The sequence below is a fragment of the Nansenia antarctica genome (assembly GCF_963989245.1).
Source record: "Nansenia antarctica genome assembly, chromosome: 6".
Taxonomy (NCBI): domain Eukaryota; kingdom Metazoa; phylum Chordata; class Actinopteri; order Argentiniformes; family Microstomatidae; genus Nansenia; species Nansenia antarctica.
This window is the reverse complement of record NC_137676.1, coordinates 42,323,243-42,349,795: the sequence shown is the minus strand read 5'-3', so window position 1 is coordinate 42,349,795 and position 26,553 is coordinate 42,323,243. Positions and strand designations below refer to the sequence as shown.

General features: G+C 42.3%; 1 protein-coding gene across 1 annotated transcript in view; it reads left to right on the top strand.

Moving 5' to 3' along the window:
- spen (spen family transcriptional repressor) overlaps positions 1–20,928 on the top strand; it is a gene marked incomplete at its 5' end in the record, with an annotated part of 31,058 nt that extends 10,130 nt beyond the window's left edge. The window contains 13 exons of the mRNA XM_080533821.1: positions 27–632; positions 5,767–5,927; positions 7,488–7,692; positions 7,768–7,930; positions 8,287–8,412; positions 8,567–8,680; positions 8,878–8,991; positions 9,163–9,263; positions 9,384–17,343; positions 18,838–19,149; positions 19,262–19,456; positions 19,559–19,717; positions 19,889–20,928. Coding sequence (XP_080389947.1) covers positions 27–632; positions 5,767–5,927; positions 7,488–7,692; positions 7,768–7,930; positions 8,287–8,412; positions 8,567–8,680; positions 8,878–8,991; positions 9,163–9,263; positions 9,384–17,343; positions 18,838–19,149; positions 19,262–19,456; positions 19,559–19,717; positions 19,889–20,020 — 10,348 coding nt within the window. The 3' untranslated portion in view covers positions 20,021–20,928. The remainder of the gene's footprint in view (positions 1–26; positions 633–5,766; positions 5,928–7,487; positions 7,693–7,767; positions 7,931–8,286; positions 8,413–8,566; positions 8,681–8,877; positions 8,992–9,162; positions 9,264–9,383; positions 17,344–18,837; positions 19,150–19,261; positions 19,457–19,558; positions 19,718–19,888) is intronic.
- Between the last annotated feature and the right edge of the window lie 5,625 nt (positions 20,929–26,553).

Sequence of the window (26,553 nt, the reverse complement as noted above, 5' to 3'; positions counted from 1 at the left end):
CTCTCCTCTCCATTTTCCTGTCTCAGGCCTGCTGAAAGTCGGGAGAGAGCATATGATCACACTGCCTATGGACATCATGAGCGTGCCAGTAGCAGCTTTGATCGCCAACGCCACTATGACACAGACTATTATCGCGATTCCAGAGAGAGAACACTTAGCGCAGGTGGGAGTAGCTCTGGCACTGCCAGTGGCGGTGCTGTCTCTGCTGGAGTTGGCGGAGGTGTTGTAGGTGTAAGTGTTGCCAGTGGCACAGGTGGAGGCAGTGGGCCTGTGGCTGGAGGAAGTGGAGGATCTGCATCGGTTGGGGTGGGCTACTACCGTTCACATAGCCGGAGCCCCAGCCGCTTTGAGACCCCAGAGCCTCGGTACGAGCCTCGCACCAGAGAACCCTTTACACTGGCCAGCGTTGTTCACAGGGACCTGTACAGAGAAGAGAGGGGTCGCCGTGGGGATCGTTCTTACCACAACAGTTGCAGCCGATCTCCACACTCCTCACATTCGCGAAATCCCTCTCCTCAAAGGTTAGCGAGTCAGGCAGCCTGCCCTCCCCGTTCCCACAGTGGCTCTGGTTCTCATAGCCGTTCCTCCAGTTCTGACTCTGTCAGCAGCACCAGCAGCAGTACCAGTGGAAGGTGGGTATATATGCCGTTAAGCTGACGCTTTCATCCAAAGCGAATTACATTGCAGTGTGAGCATAACTTTTTCTGTATATATGGTCCTAGCAGGAATCGAACCCACAACCTAAGCATTGTTAGCACCATGCTCTACCAACTGAGCCACAGAGGACAACATATGCTATATCTCTTTGGGTAAAGCTTTAGCACTCTATAGGCCTCATTCAACAATTGTACGTACGGATTACAGAAATCGTTCCTAAAACCAATTTAAAGAACATTTTAGAATTCATTAAAGTTACCTCTGAGATGTCTTTTGGCCTGCACAAAACGTTTCAGTCCACCAGATCACTCCTACACACATTTCCTTAATGTAGCAAGTAAAAAATTAAATCTTATATATTTTATATAAATATGTTTTTTGGGCATTTCTGCTTTATTGGGATATAGAAAGTAGAGATTGACAGGAAGGATCGTTGAGAGAGAGGAGGGATGATATGCAGGATGGGTCGATGGACGGAATTGAACCAGGGACCCTGCGATTACGTGGCTTAAGCCATCCAGGCGTCCATGAAGTTTATAACTTGACACATGATTTTTATTGATGGTTATATTCAGTGAAATATACCCTGTACTCCAAAGGTTGGATCAACCATACTATGAGGTTGAAGTAGAGAGGCTCATCTTTTATTTGATGGTATTTGTATATTGGTTTCACCCTTTAGAAACGACAACACGTTTTATACATAGCCATCCTATTTCAGGTCACCATAAGTAATGGGACAGGTTCACATAATGTCCAAATTAAAATTTAAAACGTTATTTTCAGAGACCCTGGTTTTTAGTTTAACCGTAAAACCGTCCAAGCCTAGTATCTTCTTTGGTGATGCTCAGCAAGGCATGTGCTGCAGCCATTTTCAGTTGTTTGTTTTGAGGCATTTTTGTCTCATGTTATCATGGTTATTCAAGACCTCTTCACCTTTTGGGCCTGAAAAACGCCCTAGTTGCTATAGCAGTATGCTTTGGATCATTGTCTTACTGTATACTGAAGCGCCATCCAATGAATTGGGAGCCATTTGCTTGCATCTGATTCCGAGCAGACAAGATGTTTCTGTACACTTCAGAATACATTCTGCTGCTGCTGTCAGCATTTATATTATTAATTAAGATAATTATTTGTTGTAAGTCATTTTGGATAAAGGTATCTGCTCAATGTCTTAAATGTAAATGTAAGACAAGTTAGCCAGTTAAAGTGCCAGCTATACATGCCCAAATCATAACACCCCATCCACCATGTTTCACTGATGAGGTGGTATGCTGTAAATTTGGGGCAGAAACGTTCCACTTGTAATCACTCTGGTACATGATAATATCCATCTACAAGACCTTTTTTCAGACCTTTGCAGGCTTTTTAGGTACTTTTTTAGCAAACAGTAATCGGACTATCCTTTTTTAGGATGACTAGTGGTTTGCACCTAGCAGTGACGTCTCTATAATTCAGCTGATGACGTATTCTGTGGATGGCAGTCCACGCCAACACCCTGGAGAGTGTTCCTGATCTGTGGGATAGTTTAAATGTTGTTTTAATTATTGACTATTCTTCGTTCATCCACTGTAGAAGTCTTCCTTGGCCTGTTTGCGATTACTAAGCACATTTTTTTTCTTGTTTTGAATGATTTTCTAAACTGTTGATTTTGGTAGGGTTAAGGTTTTGGCTATGTTTCTGATTGATTCTGATATTTCAGCTTCATAATGACTATCTGACTATCTGACTACCTGACTATCATCGACGTGTCTTTGGTCCTCATGTTGACATACACCAAAGGCAAACGCAAAGCTTAGAATCAATACTAGACATTGGGAGGTCTCTTATGACTGCATAAATTATGTGACAAACCAGAAACTCACTTTTGGGTACCCTGAAATAGGAGGACTATGAATAAAAAGTGTTTTAATTTCTGGATAGTGAAACTACTATGTACACAAATACAAACCTAACTGATTCTACATTAACTCCATAGTAATTGTTTGATTTCAAATCCAAACTGTGTTTTGGTTTTAGAGCCAAAAGAAGAAAAAATCCTTCACTGTCCCATTACTTTCACAGGGCACCGTACATGCTAAAGGTTTAAGGAATTGATCATCATAAGCAACACTCAACTGTCAATATGGACAGTCATTTTACAGGTCATGTACAACAGACTACGTATGTTCAATATAGTCGTGAGTTTCTTGGTAATGATTTGTAGTCTTTTCTTCTGAAATGTGTTTGTAATCTTTGGGATTTGTGGCACAATTACATTGTTTATTATTATTATTATTATTATTCCAAATTAGGTTGGTAAAAAATGACAAACGCAAATGATTGCTGTAAATCAACTAAATTTGATTATAATCATGTTATGTACATATCATTTTGTTATATAATAATAATAATAATATCTTATACAGTATGCTGAAATCCTACCTCTAACACAATAAAAACAACTTCAGTGTGTGCCATTGAAGTACAGTAAGCCTTGCTTGTTTTGCCGAGATGCAATACCCCCAAGAAAAAGGCAAATGGACTCACTACCGCTGTCATGGTAACCGTTTACTACCGATGTTGATTAATTCATATTAAACACTGACGTGTACTCTACATGCAGAATACAATTATTGGTTGAAATGTTTAGCTGTAAAAGTAAATAAGTAATAATAATCTCTGATCATTTCTATTTGTAAAAATTGGACAACTGGACCGTTATCATCTCTGTTGTTGGTATGGGGCCCACTAGTTGTGACTGTCATTATTTCTATCCCTTTAAGTTGTAACATGGAACATGTTCAGACCTGGTCTTAAAATGCATTTGTATTTTCTAATTGACTTTTACAATTTGAAGTCTACATGCACTGACATGTCAAATGCCATGCCTCCGGACATAAATGGAAGTGATGACAAACTACTGTGTAGATGGATAAGGATGCATTCTGAGAGATATGTTGCCAAGCATGGACATATTGTTACACTACAACACTCACTGTATTCGAGTGAGATACAAAATATCTGAGTGTAGATGGCACATTTGACCCTGGCTTGGTCTCTGATAAGCAACCATGCTCATATCAAAGTATTAGCTATCTGTCAAATGTACTGCTTTTGGAGTTTATGTTGAAGTTAATCTTTAATAGCAGGAGTTAAAGGGGACATTTATTATTTTAAGGTGGATGCACTGATATATGCAAGCCAGCTATTCACCAAGAAAAGTATGGCAGCAGAATTACTGAAGGAATTATTATTAATTATTTATTTTTGCAATTACAATCTGAGGGCATCACAATGTGCATTCAGTTTCACATGTGGTTTGGTTTCAGAGGAAATGCTACAGTGAATTTATGGAGATGGCTAGTGTATTTTCTCCCTGCCTACCTCTGTGTATGGGTGATGATTCCCCCCCCCCCCCACACACACACATTCAATCCCCCTCCCCGCCTCCGTGAGATCCAGTTAGAACTGGAAATTTCTGGCCACTGCTGGCTCCCTGCCCACTCCCATAGGCCAGGCTCCATCAGCAGCACTTCCAGGAGTGTCTGGGAGAGTAAGGAGGAGCAGAGAAGAAAACAAAACAGCAGATGAGCATTGAGAAGGGCATGGCAATAGTGGGGTAGGGTTGAGAGGCAAGCTAAATTACTATTAATTTATATATGCTGAGGCTATTTCAGTTGTGAACACATCAGTTGTGAACACATCTTTTCAACCACAATGCCATAATGCCCTCTGATGATTTAATTGCAGAATTAACTATTTCATCCTTTACCACACAAGCATTCTACTCTTGTCCATTTTTAAAATTTCCCCCCAAAAAGCCTGTCCATTTGTCACCTGCTTGTAAGTCATTGTTTGGTCAAATTGCTTTTATATGTATTGCATTCTCTGCTGCTCACCTAACTTCAGTTAGTAGCCAGCATAATTGGATTCAAATCCATATAGAGTATCAGTGCTGAGCATTTTGTAACATTTTAATCAATTCCTTTCAATTAGTTGTCAATATATCTTAATACACTTGTAGTATAAAAACAATGTTTACAAAACAGCTTGGCAGAATATTCTGTCCCAGAATATGTAGTGTACAATAGGGTTGGGCGGTAATCCCGTAATACCGTAAACTGCGCTATTTGAAAATAGCAACAGTGTCAATACCAATACCTTCAATACCATCAGAAGAAAAGCTCATGTAATAAACACATTAAGAGTGTTTGTTCAGCACCACTTTCTGTGTGGTTGAAGACACAATTGAAAGTGATGACAGAACTTTTTGTAGAAAATGTAATTTGGAAAAAAATAACCTGTCAAAAAAATACTGCTTCTCCTCAGAAGGATACCTTATTCACAGCACTCGTCTTGCTGTAACACACTCTTTGTACTTGTATTCTTTTTGGGGTCAGGGTTGGCAGTGTTTCCCATACATAGTCGAATTTGTCCTAACATAGTCTCATTACGAACCAAAAGTATTTTTTAGTGCTGTTTTAACTTATTTATTTTAATATACTACTCCTCGAAAGTGTTCGAGCAGGTTCACGGAAAGGATAGGACTTTGGTCCACCTTTCACCAGCCGCTGTCACAAATTCATCATTTGAAATTGACGACTCCATCAAAGGCCTACAATGTAATTTTGAATACCACAGTTAAACCGTGGTTGAATTTGAGTCGTAAAGCCAATGGTCAGTGATAATTATGTTTGAAATATACAAATTACATGTACTATAGCCATAAATCATATTTTCAAAAATCAATACTGCTCATAGAATATCACTACAGATATGTCAGAAAGCAAGTGATATCTGCATGTTTCAATGCATTTTTCTCCATTGTTTATTTTTTGGTGGTCCTGCATGCAGTAATCACATTTCACATACAAATTCCATTTGTATGAATTGTGAAATAGCAGTGCCACTGCAACACAGGTAACGCATTTCAGTCTGCTATGTTAACCTCTATTACTTCCAAATTCATAGCCGGTTGAGTCAAACTTGTCGAAAGGCTTGTGCATTCTGATGTCTTGCAATGTAATATTACAAGCTTCTTTTTTATATATATAAACTTGTGTGGAACAGAAGATGTAGCATGCACAGTACGGTACATTCCTCTAAGCCTATTCTCTTCTCTGGCAGCAGTGATTCCAGCAGTAGCTCGAGTGATGACTCTCCAGCACGTTCTGTTCAGTCTGCTGCTGTTCCCGCACCTTCAGCTTTGCCCTTACCTGCCCTCGACAAGGATGAACCTCGCAAAAGCTTCGGCATCAAGGTTCAGAATCTTCCTGTGCGTTCTACAGGTGAGGTGTTGCTACCTGCTCATTACATAAAAAACCTAAGAGTTTTATTATCTGCATGCTACTTTCATTCCTCAGCACAGTTGGATTAGGTTTTTGGTAATGATAGTAGTGTTTTTCTTGAGCTATTGATGTCTGAAGTTAGCACTTCTGCTGTGAATTAAACACTATTAATGAATTGAAATTCGGGCATGCCAAATTGATTGATTTTAAAGGTACAGTAAGTAGTTTACACCTGAAAAACATCTAAAATTATATATATACAGTATTATACAGTATGCATATACTGAGATAAATAGAACATATATTATATTTTCTAATTCAGTACACATAGTGTTTATTAGTAATTGCAGAAACTTCATGAAGTGCTGGTGAAAATGAGTGCCGGAAAAAGCAGAGCATATCATTCCATGAGATGAGGAGAGGACAAAAGTGCAAGAGATTTATATAATCTGAACCAATGAGCTGCATGCAAGATTAAATGCATATGCTACAATTTTTCTGGAATTGTGTTTGGATCCCTACCTAGCTTCATTCTGAGCACAGTGAAATATAGAAATCATATATCCCTTGCATGGACTTGGTACAGAACGTCCTCTCCAGAACAACAATAGTATTCGGACCGAACAAATAATCAATAGAAAGGGGATTCTAGCAGGGAGGGAGTGTTTTTCAACCTTCATGATATGATTCTCTAGAAACTACATGCATACAGTGACTTCACTAAGTATTCACCCCCCTGGACTTTTTCCAAATTACAAAAATAACAACCTGAGTTTAGAATACATTTGAATGATATTTATCTTTGTCTTTGTCATTGATCTACACAAAATAGAATATCAGAGTGGAAATCAATTTTTAGAAATTGGTACGAACAATGACAAACTGAAATGTATTCACCCCCTTTACTAGCTCAAATGCAAAAATGTTTTTGTCAACATCATCTGAGTGAATGGATAGTAGTTCAGGTGATTTCGGAATGAATATCTTTTGATTGTATAGGCTCTCTGGGTTTCAACTGTGCTTTCTTCTCTCAGCCATTCAACTTAGTAGATTTGTCGCCTCAGGGTAGCATTCCTTCGTTTTGTTCCTCTCCATTTGCTCAATTTGTAATGACAACCCGATCCACACAGTGTGTATTTGATTCCTATGCAAATCAGAGACCCTATAAAAGATATTCATTCTGAAATCACATGAGCTATTATCGTTATACTCAGATGGACTCAATTCAACTTATGGGAATGACTTGTTGAAGACATTTTTGCACGTGTCATAGCAAAAGGGGTTGAATACTTATTGACTCGAGATGTTTCAGCTATTCATTTTTAATTAATTAGTAAATATTTCTAAATACATTTCCACTGTGACATTATATGATATTTTATGTAGATCCGTGACAACAAAACATAAATTAAATCTATTTTAAAGTGAGGTTGCAACACTTTTTTTTTTTGGAAAAGTCCAAGGGGTTACTGATACTTACTGAAGGCACTGCATTTGGGTCAATTTCAAGATAGAAAAACAACTTATTGGATCTTAAAGCATCAATCCTTTTCTTTCCAGATACAAGTCTGAAGGATGGCTTGTTCCACGAGTTCAAGAAGTATGGAAAAGTGACATCTGTGCAAATTCATGGAGCTTCAGAGGAGCGCTATGGACTTGTCTTCTTTCGCCAGGAGGAAGATCAGGAGAAGGCCCTTGGTGGATCAAAGGGGAAGCTGTTTTTTGGCATGCAAATCGATGTCCTCGTCTGGAATGGCCCTGGTAGGTGATAACCAGCTCTTGCTGCATCCATTGCTCATATTAAATAAAAACTTTATTTAAGTGCTTTTTTAACCTACACCTCCTTTTCAGAGACCGAAAGCGAGAATGAGTTCCGGCCTCTGGATGAGAGGATAGATGAGTTTCATCCCAAAGCCACACGGACACTGTTTATTGGCAACCTAGAAAAGACCACCAGCTACCATGATCTGCTCAACATCTTCCAGCGCTTTGGGGAGATAGTGGTATGTTGATGACATTGTGTTGGGATGTTTATTAGAGTAAGGTTTGTTTTTTAAGTAGGACATATTGATTTTAATGGTATGGTTACAATATGTCCTACTTAAAGAATGTACAGCCAAGCCTCTTACTCCAATGGATGTATTATACATTTATTTCCTTTTTTGGGGGGACAAGCATATCATTCTTATAATTATAGTCTCAAGATTTGTTAAAGAAGAATAGATTCTCACCTAATGTAGCTTTTGATATCATATTACATGTTAATTGGTAGAAAATGAATGCTGCTGTTGTCATGTTCCATATTTTATTGTGAGTGGCAAATATCTGATGCTTTGCCCCCCCCCCTCCATTCACATAGGATATTGACATCAAGAAAGTTAATGGTGCTCCTCAGTATGCCTTTCTGCAGTACTGTGACATTGCTAGTGTCTGTAAGGCCATAAAGAAGATGGATGGCGAGTACCTTGGAAACAATAGGCTAAAGGTGAGAAGAACGTAATTTGAATTTCTCTAAACTCTTCTTTATATTGCCCGATATGTAAAACAGAGTTTTCTTTTTGTTGTCGTTGATGGTGATGTCTGTGGGAGCGTTATCAGCGGGAATTTGTTGAAATGTTCATTCTCCTCCTTTTCTACAGCTGGGCTTTGGAAAGAGTATGCCCACAACTTGTGTTTGGTTGGATGGTTTAGCCTCCACTACAACGGAGCAGTATCTCACTCGCCATTTCTGCCGTTATGGACATGTTGTCAAGGTAAACTTGCAACCTTTTTATATTTTCTTTCACATCCCCATTCTAAACCACATGCTTAGGTCCCAGAATTTTTCTGGACCTTGGAACAACAACAACAACAACAATTCCATCATTACTACACAGGTATAGAGCAATTTAATGTGAAGTGTTACTTAAAAACATCTCATTCTCTCCCCTCCTGTTTGTACCTTTTAAAGGTTGTCTTTGACAGACTGAAAGGAATGGCACTTATCCTGTACAATAACATAGAATATGCGCAGGCCGCTGTCAAGGAAACCAAGGGTTGGAAGATTGGAGGCAATAAAATCAAGGTGAGCGTGAAATAATCTATTTTCTAATTCTTTCAATGTGGTCAACATACTCATTGGTTATGAACTAGATAGTAGCCCATATCTCATATGGTGGTTCTAGTTTCTGTGTTATCAGTTTTGACAAAGAATAAGGAATGGCCAGTCCGCTAAACTATGTTGCTTTGTTTCAAGGTGGACTTTGCTAATCAAGAAAGTCAGATGGCTTTCTATCGCTCAATGCAGGCATCTGGGCAAGACATTCGGGACTTCTATGAAATTCTATCTGAACGAAGGTTTATATAGTTTTCTTAGTAAAAAACCTTTTGCACACTATCCTCATAAATAAATGTCCTAATGACATTGTCGTAATGTGATTATGATTTTGTTTCTCTTTGTTTTGTTTTCTTTGTCAGGGATGAGCGCAGACCACAATATGAGTCTCCAGCTGAGAGGGCATACTATGAAATTGCACGAACACCTGGAACGTACACTGAAGATCCACGTCGCAAGTACCCTACCAGGGGCCGCGAATTCTGCACAGAATGGGACCAATATCAGGGGGATTACTATGACCCACGATGCTTTGATGACCCCCGTGAATTCAGAGATTACAGAGACGCTTACGAACAAGACATCCGCAAATACAGTTACTTGCAGCGGGAGCGTGAGAGGGAGAGAGAGCGGTTTGAAACGGACCGTGAACGTGACCATGGACGGCGGACTATTGACCTTAGCCAGAGCCCCTCACACCCCCGTCGCCCTGCCAGTCCTACAGCATCCCCCTCCTTCTCTGAACGCCTTCCAAGTGACTCTGATCGTCGCATTTGCTGTAGGTCCTCAGAGCGAAGTGGCAGCTGCAGTTCACTTTCACCTCCAAGATTTGAAAAGCCTGACAAGGCCCGACCTGAACGATATAACAAGAGTGATAAGCCTGAGAAGGAGAGACTTTTTGAAGCTGAACGTGGGAATGGGGGTGAAAAGGAGAAGAGGGCTGGACGCAAGGAAAAGGGTGAAAAGGAGAAAGGTGAGAAACAGCGGCAGAGGAAGCTCAAAGCACCATCTCCAAGCATTCCATCGTCTGAGACAGACCCTGAACTTGAAAGAGATTTTAGCCCAGATGCAGGCCTTCGAAGCAAAGCCAGTAAGTTTCCTCTTAAGGAAAAGGAAGTCTCAGGCAAAGGAAGGCTGGACCTACCACCTTGTGTGGTGCAGCTAACACGTGTGAAGGAAAAAGAAGGCAAACTTCTTGGTCATGCTGTTCTGGAAAAACAAAGACTCAGGGGTGGGACTGATGGTCTTCGGACTGCATCATCTCCAACTGATCAGATGACTCCTCCCTTCCGCTTAGAACCTCAAAAAGGAGATATTATTAAGCACGGGAAGGTGCCCAAAGACAAAAGCATGGCGAGTCTCATTGAGGTTGTAGACAATGATGGTAAAGTCAAAGCTAAGAAACATATGAAATCTGACCCAGGGTTTGATGATGCCAACTCTGTGGATGTTGACCGTTTAGCCGCACGAAAGAGACGTTTTGAAGACTCAATGGGGAAGACAGATCGGCTTAAAAGGGCCAGTCAGGAGGAGGGAGAGGGTCGACTGGGGACTAGAAAGTTTACTGACTGTGCTATGGCAAAAGACACGGCAGAGTTTGACAAGAGCCTTATGCGAAAAGGGATGCATAAAAAGGAGCACGGTATGGCTAAGTCTCAGAGACTGGTTTCTGTTTGCAGTCCTAAAGATGAACTAGAGTCTGAAAGTGTCTCTATGGAAATGGGCCTTGGACTCAGCCTGGAACTTCAGTCACGACTTGGAGAACCAACAGAAGATGCAATAGATCCTTTAGACCCACCCTATCTTAAAATGGTGCTTGGGGGATCAAAAAGCCAGAGCAGCTTCTCCAAGATCTCTGATGATTGCAGTCTTGACCAGGATGAATTCAAGGAACAGCGGCAACAGAGCTCCTCCATCGACATTGAGGAGCAGGGTGTAGAACTGTACAAAGGCAGAGGAAACGGTGAGGAACGACTTGCGTCTGACATTGACCACTCTCAGAGCTGCAGAAAACCAATGGAACAGAACCGACAGCTTTGGCAGAACGTGGAAGAGTGTGACAAATCAGGCAAACCTGAAAGTAGTGACTTAGATGACTTTGAAAGTCGTAGTCTGGTGCATGAGGTAGGGAACCCACATGATGATGTCACAGATGATTTTCCATCCAGCAAACGAAAAAGGTCTGAGAGATTTGACTTTGACTTGCTAAGTGTTAAGAAAGAACACAACTACAGGGGTTCCCTGCAATTAAATGAAGACCTTGATCGCAGTGTCACATCTGTGACAGGCTTTGGTCACTTTCCAGTAAAGGAGGAAGAAGATACTGCCCAGTTAACACAAGCATATACCAATAGAGAGGCTAAAGACTCTCCCAAATCAGAGGACAAAGTCTCAAATATGGATTTATTGAAATACAATTTAGACATGACAGCCAGTCGGTTCCATTCCCCCAAAACAGAGTTTCCTAAGCTTAAGACAACATTGCTTGGGTGTGATGAGGAGTTATTGCAACGATGGGAAAAACGAATTAAATCTGATTCGCTTAGAATGGACATGACTTTTCCCAGTAGCATTGTGAAACGTGACAGCATCCGCAAACGTCTTGTCCGTGAACTGGAGCCTGGAGAGGTACAGTCAGATTCAGATGATGATGGTGAGAACAAACACCACTCCCCTAAACCCAATACCTCCCTCTCCTATATCCTCAGGGAACGTGAGGAGAGGTTGACTGACATAAAGCTGTCTGGTTCCCTGGAGAAGAACAAGTTCTATTCTTTTGCATTAGACAAGACCATAACTCCTGACACAAAAGCACTTCTAGACCGAGCAAAGTCACTGTCTTCTTCACGAGAGGATAATTGGTCCTTTCTTCCCTCTCGTTTTCCGAGTTCCCACAGTTGCTCAGATAAAGAGAAGGTAGAATTGGCACCACGACCTATTCCCTCTTGGTACATGAAGAAAAAGAAGATTCGTTCAGATTCTGAAGGTAAACTGGATGATAAAAAGGAAACACTTAAGCTGGAGGATCAGGAGCGACAGGAGCTCTTCGCCTCTCGCTTCCTTCATAGTTCGATCTTTGAACAGGATTCACGGCGTCTGCAACATCTTGAGCGTAAAGATCAGGATCCTGAGTTGGGAGTTGACAGACATCTTTCCAAACAAAATGCTGTTGAAGGCCTACCTGGTGCAGTGCGAGGGGACCTCCTTCAAGAACCCATAGTGCTTTTTCAAAGCCGCTTTTTGGAGCTTCAACAACAAAAGGAGAGGGACCACCTTCCACAGGAGACTGATAGTATCATTATGGTTCATGAGAGTGAAGATGATAAAGTACAGAATGGAGAACAAGAGGAGTCTACAAAGGTATCCGCAATCCCACAGAAAACTGATGTTAAACCAGTTAGCCCTTGTCTAATTCTACCAATTTCACCATGTGTTCCTTCACCCAGAGAGATGTCTCCACAGTATAAAGACACTGTAACTCCATCCACAGAGCAGCCTGTCTCACTGTTTACAAAGGCAAAATGTGAACATATTGATGAGGTGTCCCCACCACAATCTCTTCCATCAGAAGAGATTCAACCACCTGCCATTATTTTAATCACACCTATTCCTCCTGTCCTCTCAGAGGCTGAAGTTAAAGTTGAACCCAAAATTACAACAGAAAACAATGTGACACTGGACCATGCATCCTTTCTTGAGAAGCCTCCTACTCCTGGTGGTTCTCTAAGTAGTTTCGAGGCAGAGCCTACTGACATCCATTGCAGTGCGTCCTCCAAGCTGGAAGAGGTAATGGAAATGGAAAAGACTGAGGCTTCGCTAGAGAAACTTGAGTTTACGGACTTTAAAGCATGCCAGAAATCTGAAGCTTCACAAGAGGCTCAGATGCAAGTCTCAGAAGCTGAAATGAAACCAGCACAGGCAACCCGCAAACAGCCCAAGAGTAAAAGGGCTAAGCCAAATGTATCTGTAACACAAACCCCACTGCCCTCCCAAACAGCTATGACTGAGAAACCAGCAACTCGAAAGAGTGAGCGAATTGACAGAGAGAAGCTGAAAAGGGCCTCATCTCCACGTGGAGAAGTATTAAAAATGTCATCAGAGCCTAAAACTACAGCCAAGTCACCGATTCATGCCCCTGACTCCGAGCCAGATCTTGAGTCGAGTTTAATCCATGGAAGAACCAGACGCAGAAATGTCCGCTCTGTTTATGCTACTCCACATGAGGGAGAGGCTGAGCAACCAGGTAAAGAGGTGGTGGAGTCTTCCCGCCCCACACGGAAACGGAGTGTTGACAAAGAGCAATTGCATCCAGATACGTCGTCCAACACAAGGCGCGGTCGACCTCCCAAGACACGCAGGCGAGGGGAAGATTTATCACCTGTGAAAGGGGACCAGCAGATACCATTAGAGGAAGATATTGATATCAAGGAGCCTGCAAATGCTGGAGACGTGTCTAGAGTTTCTGAAGGGTGGCGTTCACCCCGTACTCAGAAAGTGCAGACAGCTCCACTGTCTTCACCCACTGGGACTTCAGTTGGCAGGAAAGCAGGCAGAGTAGACAAACTATCTGAGTGTGCAACATCACCAGCCGAGAAAGCAGTTGATATTACAATTACTGAAGAGCCTAAGATTAAAACAAAAGATGATTCTGAACAGGCAGGTAAAGTCTTAGAGGAGGAAACAAAGCCACCCTCGCCAATACAAAGAAATGAAAAAGAAAAAGATTTAACAGATCTCCATGAGCAAAAATCTTGTGAAGGGGACAGTGGTGGGATAGAATCAACCCATTTGGAAATAAGACGACAATCAGTACAGAGTTTACAGAGTTGTAAAGTTAAAGCGCCACGGTTGACACGAAACACCAAACTAATGACGGAGGATAAATCTCATGGCTTGAGAAACCTTGAAATTCGTGTAAGTGTTGATGATGTGAAAGGGCTTCTTCGCTCAGAGGAAGATGAGCCTGAATCTTTTGAAGCTTCCACTAAAAAGACAAAGACAGGAGTACCAGATAAGGAAGAAACAGAGGCTCCATGTAATATTAAAGAAGTAGCAGAGCTCAGCCAAGAGGAAAAGGAAGAGGTTCAATCAGACCCTGAACCCCCGGTAGACCCAGCAGTAGTTCTTTTGGCACGTCAGATGGAATTGGAACGGGCAGTTGAAAATATTGCCAAGCTTACAGAAGAGCAACCTCCTCAACCGTACAAGGAGCCACCTGCAGAGACACCTACCCTGCTGCTTCCCCCGGTCACTGTAGAGCCACAGAATGAAATTGTGGAGGAGAAGCCAGCTAATCCTGCCAGTGAAACTGAACTTGCTGCTGCCATTGATTCTATTACTGCTGAAGACATATCTGCTGATGCAGATGGATTCACAGCCCCTCCTCCTTACACTGCGGTTATTCCTACCCCAGAGCCACTTGTTTCACCCTCTTCCAATGAGGTCATGGAACCAGAAACGCACATGGCTATTAGCAACATTGCTGATACAGACCCAGATGTAGGAGCCCTGATGTCCAGTGCCAATCCACTGATACTAGATGCCAAGACTGCTGATTCGTCTGTCACAGGAGCCACTGCCCAGCAGGAGTCCTCTCTATCGGAAACACCCAAGAAAACAGGGAAAGTCCAATCAAAGGTCCCAAAGAAATCCCCAAGGAGTCGGAAATGTGTTGTCAACAGGAAAGGAGAGACTGCTGGAGAGGTGTCAGAACCTGAGCCCTCCCCTATCAAGCTACCGGAGTCCATTCCTGAAGACTTAGACAGTATAAACATTAAGGCAGCCACTATTACAGCTTCCTCAACAGCAGCAGCCTCTGTTGTCACTGCAGCTGCTACCTGCAAACGTGATATTACATGTACCATGACTGTGGACACACCTAAGGAGGCAGAACAGCCTGCCATGGAGCAACCAGTACCGCAAGAATCTGCCTTTCACTCTAGCACTAGCATCCACCCTAAAAAACAGCAACCACCATCAGAACCAGTAGCCCCTCTCTCTCTACCGCCTGCTCTCAAATCATCTCCAACCCAACTGAATGTCTCTTCACCCCGCACAGGCAAGATGTCTGTCTCTGCAGACTGGTTACCCAGATCTGAAGAAAGTAGATTCCTTGCTAGTCCTGCACATCAAGTTACTGTAGTGACTCCCTCTCCCCCGACAGTAACTGCTCTAGGAACCACAGGGAATCCACCATTACCCCCTGACACCAAGGCATCAGACATTGACCCTAACTCCAGCACCCTGCGAAAGATCCTAATGGAACCTAAGTATGTATCGGCATCAAACAGCAATGCCATCCCTACCACAATGCTAACAACTACGCTGGCAGACCCTCGCATGTCAGAGAATGAAAATTCAGCTGACACACTGGCTGCTAGGCACTTACATCCCGAAAACAGACCCTCAACTCTGACACCCCAGCCCACTCTTCAAAAACCATCCCCGCTCACCGAGACCCAACAAAACTTTGGAGAGAAAATGGTGCATTCAGTAATTTCAACCCCTACTACCTCTGTAATCAGTCGGATTCCAATGCCCTTTGACACAGAGGAAGCACCGCGGATCTCTTTAAGTAATCGTAACACTGGCTTGCCTCTGCCCAAGCAAAAATTCAGAACAAGCATGAATGAGAATAACCGTTACCATGGAGTGGAGGTTACAGATGATGGGCATAGTAGAGGGCGGTCTGTGGTTGAAAACACACCTTACAACACAGGCTCCAGTCCTGGCCTACGGGTCAATACATCAGAAGGTGTGGTGGTGTTGAGTTACTCTGGGCAGAAAACTGAGGGACCTCAGCGGATCAGTGCCAAAATTAGCCAGATCCCACCAGCCAGTGCAGTTGACATTGAGTTTCAGCAGTCTGTGTCCAAATCTCAAATTAAACAAGAGCCACTCACCCTATCCCAACCCCATACCCCGAAGGGACCCTTGACTCCAACTGGGTACGGGCACACTGGTGTACTCTTAACTGGCCAGTCTTACAATTCTCAGCCTGTCATCTCCACCATAAAGCAAGAGAGTCCTGGTTCTGACAAATCTGAATCATCGTATCACACGGGACCCCAGAGTGGTGCAGTAAAGATGTTCCAACAACCAGTCACTAATCCACAAGTATTGATTTACAATCAGGCTGTTATGCAGCAGCATGCAAAGAAAAGCCTTGGAGGAGAATCGGTTCCAATGATGGTGGATATGGGTAAGCCTCCTAACCTCAGCCTGGTCATGAGCCCAAATCACCCTTCCGTGGCTGGAAACCGCCTGAGCCCTAGCCCCAATACCCCAACAGATCGGACAGTCCCACACTTAAAGCAAGAGCCCCACTCCCCTCGAACAACAGGTCACTCGCCCTCACCCTTCGCCAAAACTTGCCCTCCCAGTAGTTCCCCCATTGGCACCTCTGTGGTTCTGGGTCCTGGCATGCCTGCAATGTCTTCGTACATCTCCAGTATGCATCATGGACATCCAGAACAGTCCGTCATAATGCAGCCTCACAGCGTTTCCCAGTCAGTGTCCATTGGCCACCTCTCACATGGAGAGGTCAGGATGAATACCCCACCACTCTGTGGGATGAACTATGGGAGACGAGCAGATTCCCTTCCGTCTCCCCGTCCTGGGCCTCCTCAGCGTTCCAACACACCCCAGCCCGCGGTAATACGAGACCTGATGATGCAGTCACACCCTGGCCCCACCGGGACAGCCAAGAGTGGTGGTAGCAGTAACAGCACAGAGGAGGACAATAGACTCTTTCATCAGGCACTACGCAGACCCTCTGCAACCCAGCTGCAGTCTGATGTGATAATGCTACCGGCTGACCACCGAGGGCTCCATCCAGGCCTGCGCCTAGACCAGTACAGAGACATGCGCATCCTCATGCACCATCAGCTAGGAGAGCATGCTGCTGCCGAGGCACGACCATCACGCACTCCTGAAGCCTGTGGAACCTCCTCCGCCAACATCTCTACTCCCTCCAAAAGTCAATTTATTGGGAAAGACATGGCACAGACTGGGAAGGAGACTCCCAAGCCATTGGAGGGGAAGATGTCTCACCCACCTCATACTGAGAGCAGGATCATGGGGGTTCAACTGATGCATCCAGGCGGAGCGCTGCATCCAGGTGGCGCATTACATCCAGGTAGCGCGCTGCATCCAGGCGGCGCGATGCATCCAGGTGGTGCATTACATCCAGGTAGCGCGATGCATCCAGGCGGCGCGAGTTCCTTTCCAGTGTACCAGGATATGCGAGGCTTCCATTCCCAGTTCTCAAGTCATCCTTCATTGGGATTGAACCTGGCTCCCCGTGGCATCACACCTTCTCAGGTAAGAGGATTTACACTCGTGTTTAGATTTTGTAGTCTTATCAGCTGCTGTTTGTTTTCGCCATCAAGTGTTTCTTATAAATTATCTTGCCATAAAATACAAGTTTATGGCAGATATATACAGTGGGGGAAATACGTTTTCAACACATCAACAATTTTTTAATTCAACATATTTCTGTTGCAGCTATTCACATGAGATTTAGACCAGACATTGGTATTAACTCAATAAAACTACACAGCTAAAGAAATTGTAACATTCCAATCCATAAAAAAAGGTATGTGAAATAAAGTTGAATGACACCAAGTTATACCACTTATGATTTATCCTACCTAGCTAATTAGAATCAACTGGGTTAGTGCATGTTGGTGGGTAAGTACTTCCACTCTTTCCCACCTCTGAATGCAAGTAAAAAAAACATTTATCACCAAGCTTTCCTGCAAGAAACATCTCATGATGGCTAGAGGCAAAGAGCTCTCCCAAGACCTTTACAACAAGATTGTTGAGCAGCATAGTAATTGCACTGATTACCGACAGATTTCTCAACTCCTAAATGTTCCTATAAGGCAATGCACTCCACCGCCACGGTCTCCATTCGCAATCACCCTGGGAAGAGTCCATTACTGAAGAAAAGGCACGTTGAAGCTCGCTTGAAGTTTGCTACAGAACATTTGGAGAAGCGTGTAGATTACTGGAAGAATGTAGTCTGGTCAGACAAGACAAAAATCTAACTTTCTGGAGCAATACAACACGCTTTTTGGAGGAGAAATGGCTCTGCATATGATCCTGTACGATACCTACAGTGAAGTTAGGAGGTAGAAGCATCATGGTATGGGGCTCTTTCTCTTCACATGGTACTGGTGGAATCCAAATTATCGAAGGGAAGATGAATTGAGCCATGTACTGGGAAATACATGAAGAATCTGTTGCCAAAACATACTGCAAAGAAGACTCAATTGATTCAAAAGGAAGAAAATAAAGGTGTTGGCCAAGTGAAAAAAATGTGTGGAAGGAACTGAAGATGAACACCAACGGGCCCCAGGAATCTTCAAGATTTAAAGACTGTCTGTGTTGAAGAATGGGCAAAAATCCCACCGGATCACTGTGAGATTAGTTTTTTCTTACAGGAAGCGTCTTGAAGGTGTCATTGGAAACAAAGGCTTCCCCACCAAGTATTAAACAAATAAAATAGTTAGTGAGTTCAATACTTCTTTCCTGTCTCATACCATACATAAACATTTTTTTATGGATTGGAATGTTACAATTTCTGCTGTGTCGTTTTAATGAGTTAATTTCATTGTCTGGTCTAAATTTATTGTGAAGAGCTGTAATCGAAATATGTTGAACACATTTTTGATGTGTTGAATACTTGGATCCTACCTTCCGCCCTGTTGTATCATCCTATCAAAAGGAATATGACATGTTTTACAGCTGTCTTTTTTGTTAATGATTATATTTTCACTAATGTGCTATATCTTTGTTTTTTGATCCTCTTAGGATGGTGATCTTGGGCAGAGGGGAAAGCTGTCCCAGTCACTATCTGCAGGGTCTGCTAGTGGAGGAAGTGAATCCAAATCGGAGAACTCCCACCTCCGTCACACAGCCTCCATGGACCTATCCCACATGCCCCGAATGCAGAGGGAAACCGTCTCACCCTCTTATCCATCTCCCATGGCTCTCTCCCACAAGCAAGAGCTAGCTTTGCAGAAGGGCCCACCATCTTTTCTGCCAACTTCCTCTCAGTTGCGGTCTGACCTTAAACTGGAGCACTCAGGATACCGGTCAGTCGACACGGTGCAGCTTTTAACGGTAAGGAGGCTGATAATAGAAATTGGAGAGAGACAATTAACAGATTAAACTGATTATATTATAGGCATAAAACATGTGATTTATTACCTATCTTTCCTCTTTTATTGTGCAGAAATACCCCATTGTGTGGCAAGGTCTTTTGGCACTAAAGAATGACTCTGCTGCCGTCCAGCTCCACTTTGTCTCTGGCAACAATGTGTTGGCCCACCGTTCTCTGCCACCCCCAGAGGGAGGTTCCCTGCTCCGTATCGCACAGAGAATGAGGCTGGAGGAGTCCCAATTAGAGGGCGTGGCTCGCAGGATGACTGTGAGACACTTACTAGTGATCTGCCAATTGAGTTATTAACAAAGGTGTAATACATTCCTTTCAAACAAACGATAATATTGGTTTTTTTGTGATTTTGTTCAGGTGAAGGATGACTATTGTCTCCTGCTAGCTCTGCCATGCGGACGAGATCAGGAAGATGTTCTTAGCCAGACCCATCTCCTGAAAGGAGGCTTCATCACTTATCTGCAGGCTAAACAGGCAGCTGGCATCATCAATGTCCCCAACCCTGGCTCCAATCAGGTCTGTGTGCATTCTACCTTTGTATACCATGTCTGCATCATTTCAAATACAGATTAAAATGGGCTTTGGCATCTAAGTTATTGGGAGTAGATGGAAACGCAGCACGTAACTGACTTAAATGAGTGAAGGCCATAATACAGCTAATCTTTGTTTGGTTTCTCTCTTCTCCAGCCAGCTTACGTGGTGCAGATTTTCCCACCTTGTGAATTTTCACAGAGCCACTTGTCACGGCTTGCCCCGGACCTTCTCAACAGCATCTCCAGTATCTCCCCCCACCTCATGATTGTCATTGCCTCTGTATAATATACCTCCTCCAGAACCCACCCAGAAGCAAGCCAACACCAGCCTTTTTGGACTCATCCAGTTTCGAAAACTGGAAATGCCTCATACGTTTTTGGATGGGTTTGACATTATTTCATTTTTTTTATTATTATTTTTTAAAAACCATGCACTCACTTGTACTTCTCTTCACCGAGTCCTTAAGTCATCCTTTCACCTCAAATTCCACAGCTCTCTGCCTTTATTGAGAGTTTATGGAAGGGTGGAATAGGAGTTTTGATGATCAATTCTATGATCATTAATTTTACTTGTCATTTTTGGAGGTAAACCAGACTGCATCTTGATTTTCAAAACATTGAAGCAGGATGACGGAACAAAACGAAGGGATTTCTACTTTAATCGAAATAATGATTGTGGATTTTGTTTTTATTTCTGAATTTTCTTAGAAAAACGATCAGATCAGTCATTGCACTATGTTGAAAAGAAAAATCGAAAGAAATCAAAAACGTGAACTTTGTACAGATTTGAGAATAAAATGATACATATTATTAAAGACATGCTCCAGTGGCCACCTTCGCTTGTGCAAGAGGACAAAAGAAGACAATTCTGCTGGAAAAAGTAAATTGTTGAGAATCATGTTGGCTTGATCAATGTTCTTTACTGCTTTTTCTCTGCTGCCATCAGCCATCTTAATATCCTTCTACTTCATTTCCAGAGTCAACTCTCTATCCTCAGTGTTCCTTCCCCAGGAACCTATGAGGGGACATTTAGAGTTGTACAGTTTACACTCAATGCCTCAACAGGGGACTATGTATAAAGAATATATAATTTGTTTATTTTTGTTTGCTTCCTCACGAAGTTTAAAAGTGTTGTGAACAATTGCAAAACTGTAAATATTATAAATATTTAAAGACAGAAATGATGTAGGGAGACCAAGTGGATTACTTTACAAGACAGCTCATCACTTTCAACCTGGAGGAGGGGGGGGGGGGGGGGGGGCATGGTATGGTGTTGTAAAGAACCATGAAAGCTCTCAGGAGCAACATTTACAAACCTATGTTTTTAGAATTGATTCTGTGCCAAAATCTTTTTCAAAGAAACTAAGAACACAATGGATCTAAGTGATCATAACCTATTTTAATACTTGACTTTGTATTTGCCACTGTATTTGATGTAATGGCCTCTGTTATGTCTTTCTTTTTATATTTTCTGCATCAGCCCACCTCCCTGTTAAGAGTCCTCCATTGTGAAAGAAAGGAGTGAATTTGATGTTCAATTGTGAATACTAGTTAATTCTCTCTCTCTCTGGCCCGCTCGCTCTCTCTCTCCTCCACTGCCCCCTGCTGTTCCTTTAAAAATATTAAGAATTCGACCCTATGTCAAAAAGCAATAGCTAAACGACAGCTGTAGCATGCTTCATTTAAAGATGTAACGGGTAAAGTGAATCCATAAGGCAAAGAATGTGACTTAAACACAAAACAATGCCGTAAATGTATGTGTAATATTGCTTTCTCTTTTCTCTCTTTCTGCCTCCCTCTAAGCCAAGTTGTAAATATGCCTACTCTAGGTTCTCTGTTTGTGCTCTTGTGTACTTTCCCTTATTGTCTCTCTTCAGGGTCCTCATTTTGTTTTGTGTGACAAAGCAAAGCAGTCTGAAAGAGACAGCGTTAGGTTTGAACCGATGCAGAAAGTAAACCATGATTATCAGCTTTGTGGTGTAAATATTTCTATGACTGCAGACTGACTACTTTCATGGTTATGTTGAAGGCACTTATACTTTTGATAAACAAATTAAAAGAAAATACCAAAAAAAACAACAAAGCAAAAACAATGATTTATCTTAAACTTTGTCTTTTGATTGATCTTATGTCATCATTTTGAGTGTATTTTGCTGTTCCTCTATGAGGACATTTTAAACTGTAAAATAAATGGTTGTTTAACATACTTCAACAGATCATTAAATGGTCTGTCACTTTTGTTTGGTGTTTACTTGCCTGTGTCAATTGTCTTGGAATGCCTTGCCTTGGAACATAAAGTTAGGGTCTTTCTTTCTTTTTTATATACAGCATGTAGCTGCTACTGTACAGAGTTAAACATGTAGGTCCTCACAAGCCTCCTACATTACTTTTTCTACATTTTATGAAAGATGTTGCAGTGCAGTCTGATGTCACAAGATGTCAGTATAGGTATGTTTAAAAGTGTTCACCATGCTGCAATAAATCAGTTTACCACAGTAGACAGCAAGCCCATACTTTTCAGACCTAATCAAATCTCTGACTTTGAACTTTGAACTTATGCCAAGAGATAATTATTATGGAAGCCTAGATCTCTTCCACATTAGCTACTGTAATAGCTACAGTTATTTAAGTGAGACCGAAATTAAAAGTTGAATGTAGATAGGAATGTATAACAGTACAATTACATTCTTACCCACAAGCTCTCCTCTTAGCAAAGGATAGTAGCACAATACAATAGTAATGCTTGATACAATGTTAATTAATACATCCTTATTGTAAAATGTTACGCAAAAATGGATCAGAAATGTGGTTGTGGAGAAATGTGGATCAGCACAAGGGCTGTTGAAGTGGTAGTTTCACCCTCATCCCCTAAGGCAAAGGGCTCGAGGTTTGGGGAATTTTAAGACTCATGCCTGAACATTAGGGTTTCCTGCCGCTCCTGGCGAATTCAAGAGCACACTAGAGATTCCTCAGAGCGATGCCTCTGTGGAGTTAGTGGTCAGGAATTCCTTATGGGAATGTCTGGTGGTTAGAATGGTGGGGTCTCTCATCATATTTGAAGGTACTGTTTAGGATTGAATGAATGTTCTCAATGAAGGGACCAACTGCTGCGAGGAGACCCTAACTGTATATCATTCTGGTTAGTACCCCGCAATTCAGCCATCAAAGGATTACATTTCTCAACCATGAACCCCCCCCCCCCTCCTCTATTTTGACACTATGTTTGATTACATATTTTCACAAAGAGTTTAAAATATTAAAAAAGGGAAAACAGAGAGAAAGGTTAGTTATGCTTCGATGTACACTGAGGGCAGGTTGTGAATTGTGTGAGTTGAGTTGTGATTGTGAAAATAGTCAGTGCTCAAAATACAGCAAAGCTGCTGGAAGGAGGGAGTGAAAGAGGGTCACGCTGGAACCCTCAAAGATGTATCGCTCCTCGCCTCTGTCTTTTCATTACAGCAGGAAGAAGGGAGTGTGACTGGAAAAAAGAGGTGAAGCATAAGCGATTTATAGTGCCTCGACAGGCCAAGAGGAATGTTAATTGACGCCCCACTTGCAGCGTGAGAAGAAGCAGAGATGTTGGTGCGACACAGTGGTGAGGAGAGGTCACAGAGACCAAAGGAGAAATTCAAGATGCTGTTCCATACAATGTCCTCCCTCCCCCCCTTCCTTGTCCTCTGAAATTACAGGCTGAGCCTGCGACATAAGAAGATGAAGTATTATGAAGAGTGCAAAAGAGAAATGCTATAAGTACTGTACTTCATGCCAATCCCCTCAATATTTCTTCTCAGTTCTTCTGTTGAATTTATCTCCCTCAAGATTACATTCCAAATGCTACATTTAGCAAGGAAACTAAAATGCAAAGAATGTTAAAAACACTGGGGTTGGTTTCTCTGACACTGATAAGTGCTTGTTTTCTTGTTTTTTTCGTTTTTTGGCTTGTTGCTCGAACATTCCATGCAAATGTTGACCTGAATATATTTTCCATGGATGCATTTCAACACATGATAAACAAAACAAGGCATGATAACAGTTCAGCTATCATTATTTTAGAAGGAACTAACCACATTCACCAACAATGTGGACAGTAGCACCCACCTGGGTGATGCACGGCTGCATCTTGTGCCTGCTATTGGCGTAAAGCTGAATAGTGATTGTGCTTTGAATTACTTTGAAGTATGCGCCTTCAAAAAAAACATAGCAGGAAAGAAAAGTGTTTCTAATGATCAATGATGGATGGGAATACTGCATGGATGCAACTGCAAAGAACTGTAAAGAACACTGACTCTCACATGCTTTGTTAAAAGCTCACACTGGGCCATGGGGAACTGTACTCACAGACACATGGCCGTGTCTGTGAGTGCAAAGGAATGTACAGCTGAAACCTGCTAACTCTTTAGACACGGGGCAGTAGTAGTTTTGCCCTTGGGGGAGATTTGTGACACAAAAGATAAATGAGAGGAAGGATGTTCAGCAACCTCTTCTTTTAGGGGGATAATAAGACTTAATCAGCCTGGTTTGTGAGCATACCCTGGGTTGTGAGATGGGTTGGCTCACCCCTCCCTTGACTGTGTGTGGGAGGACTTGATAATAGGGGGTTGTGGAGTGGGGACATTTTTTGGAGAACACCCCCTCACTGGTGCTGTGATAGCGTGAGCAAGGCTGACACCACAACTACTCACAGTCACTAAATCGCAATTTTATGGACAATGGCAGTTAAAAGAAACTAGATTTTGCGTGACCTTTTAGATTTTTAACTATCATATCTGAATCCGCTTGATTTCTTGATCACTTCTTTTTGTTTTATATTTTGAAGAGTGTATTGAATACTTGCACTTTTGCTTGCACTTCTATCCCTTACTTCCACCCATCTACCGTTTTCCACATCACCACCCTTAGTCAACCATATCTACTTGCCTCTACTTGCGCTTCTACTTGCACTTCTCTCTCTTACTCCCACTCATCTACCATTCCACATCACCACACAATTAATGGAATGTATTTATTGTGCTTACATTAGGTTAGCAATGGCCAGATAGCAAAATTACATGAGAAATGTTATGCAAACTCCTTAAACCAAGAGCTTTGATCTGAAACATGGAAAGAGACAGATAAGAGGCTACTTTTGTAGCAGAATAACAGATCCAGGAAGTACGTGGGAGCAAAGGCCATGTGGATAAATATACACATAGATTATCCAGTAATGAACAAACAGCCTAATATGCAGCCTCATGTCTTTTCAATCTCTGGCTTATTCTCTTTAAACCATGCTTATTCTCTTTAAACCATGCTTATTCTCTTTAAACCATGCTTTCCAATTGTATTTTCCAGTGAATATTGCTACAGCTCCATCCTCTCTATAGGCTCTTCAAGGCTCCCCTTCCGTCCCCATTCCCTGGTCATAAGAGGAAGGTGCCAGGCTCCCAGAGCACATACAGTATGACGCATAGGCATAATCAACACTTGTAAGTGAGAGCACATCCAGAGGCCTTGTCAAAAAGGTCAATGTTGCCATGCAAACAAGATATGACGCACACAACAAGTAGTGCGATGTGATTGTTCCACTTCTTTGCAGTCGATAGCTCAAAACAATGCACAAGGAGGTGTCCTGAAATATATCGAATCGCTCTAGGGTCAGAGTACACTTTGTGGAAGGATAGGTGGGGACAGGCAAAGATACAGGTATGGGTCTCACCCAGGTGACTCAAAGCCCATAAACATGGCACCTTCTGGTTACATAATTTCCTCTTCTCCCAGGCTGCAATTGAATCTGTAACACAAATAACACACCGATCTGTGATATATGATGTCTTCGTAACCTCTGCCAGGCTGTTGTTTCCCCACCAGTTTAGAATGGGTTTGGGTGGGATGTGGCTCGAGGGGATGTAATGCAGATTGCGGTCGGTTCACTTCTACAAGGAAATAATAGATGTTTCTTTATTCTTTTTTTTCAGTGTTGTCCTCGGTCCTATTCTATTTAGCCTTCAACCACTTCAGTGTTGAAACCAAACCTCCCAGGGGGTGATAATACAAAGTACTGCAAAACGTGATTGAGGTCACCTTGACTGACACTGTAACTCTATAGAAATAGAGATTGTATGACACACGACGGCATAGAGGTGCTGTAGTTGAATGGGTGAATGAGTCAGTTGGCCAATCAGATTGTACTGCTTGATTGTACTGTAAGTACACCATGCACAAAGTTGAACAGGTGATGCATTGAAATGAGCACCCGGAAGAATATTTTCGGGATGAGGTAAATATCAAGGTGAACTGACATGTTGCAAGAGGGTATTTTTTTTCAGGGCTTTTCAGAAAAAGGAGGAGGGGGTGCATGAGGAAAAAGGTCAGGGTAGGTCAGAAACCTCTGCTAGGTAGTTAAAACCAGTTTGGCATGTTACGACTACTATATATTAAGGTACAAATATGGTATGTTGTTCTATGTCACCAACTCTATCTATCAAATCTCCCAAATTGTGATTCACATTTCACATGCACACTATGGTTTAAATGCAATTATCAAGGTTTAATCATTGGTTTATGCAATTATCCAAGTCTGGTTTTACATGGATATTTGATTTACAGGACACCCTGTAAAAGATTCCTGATCCTACAAGAGCACACAGGGACAGTTCCAACCAGGACTCCATTCTTGCTAAATCATCCCTCCATTCTCAATGCCGCTGGACATGTCCCATCAGTAACAACATGTGTGGTCTTGAGACAATAAAACAAAAAAATTTAAGATTGCGTTACATAACTTCTCATTGCTATCTTGCACACCCACACAATTACATACAAACCTTTTCACAGACTTTC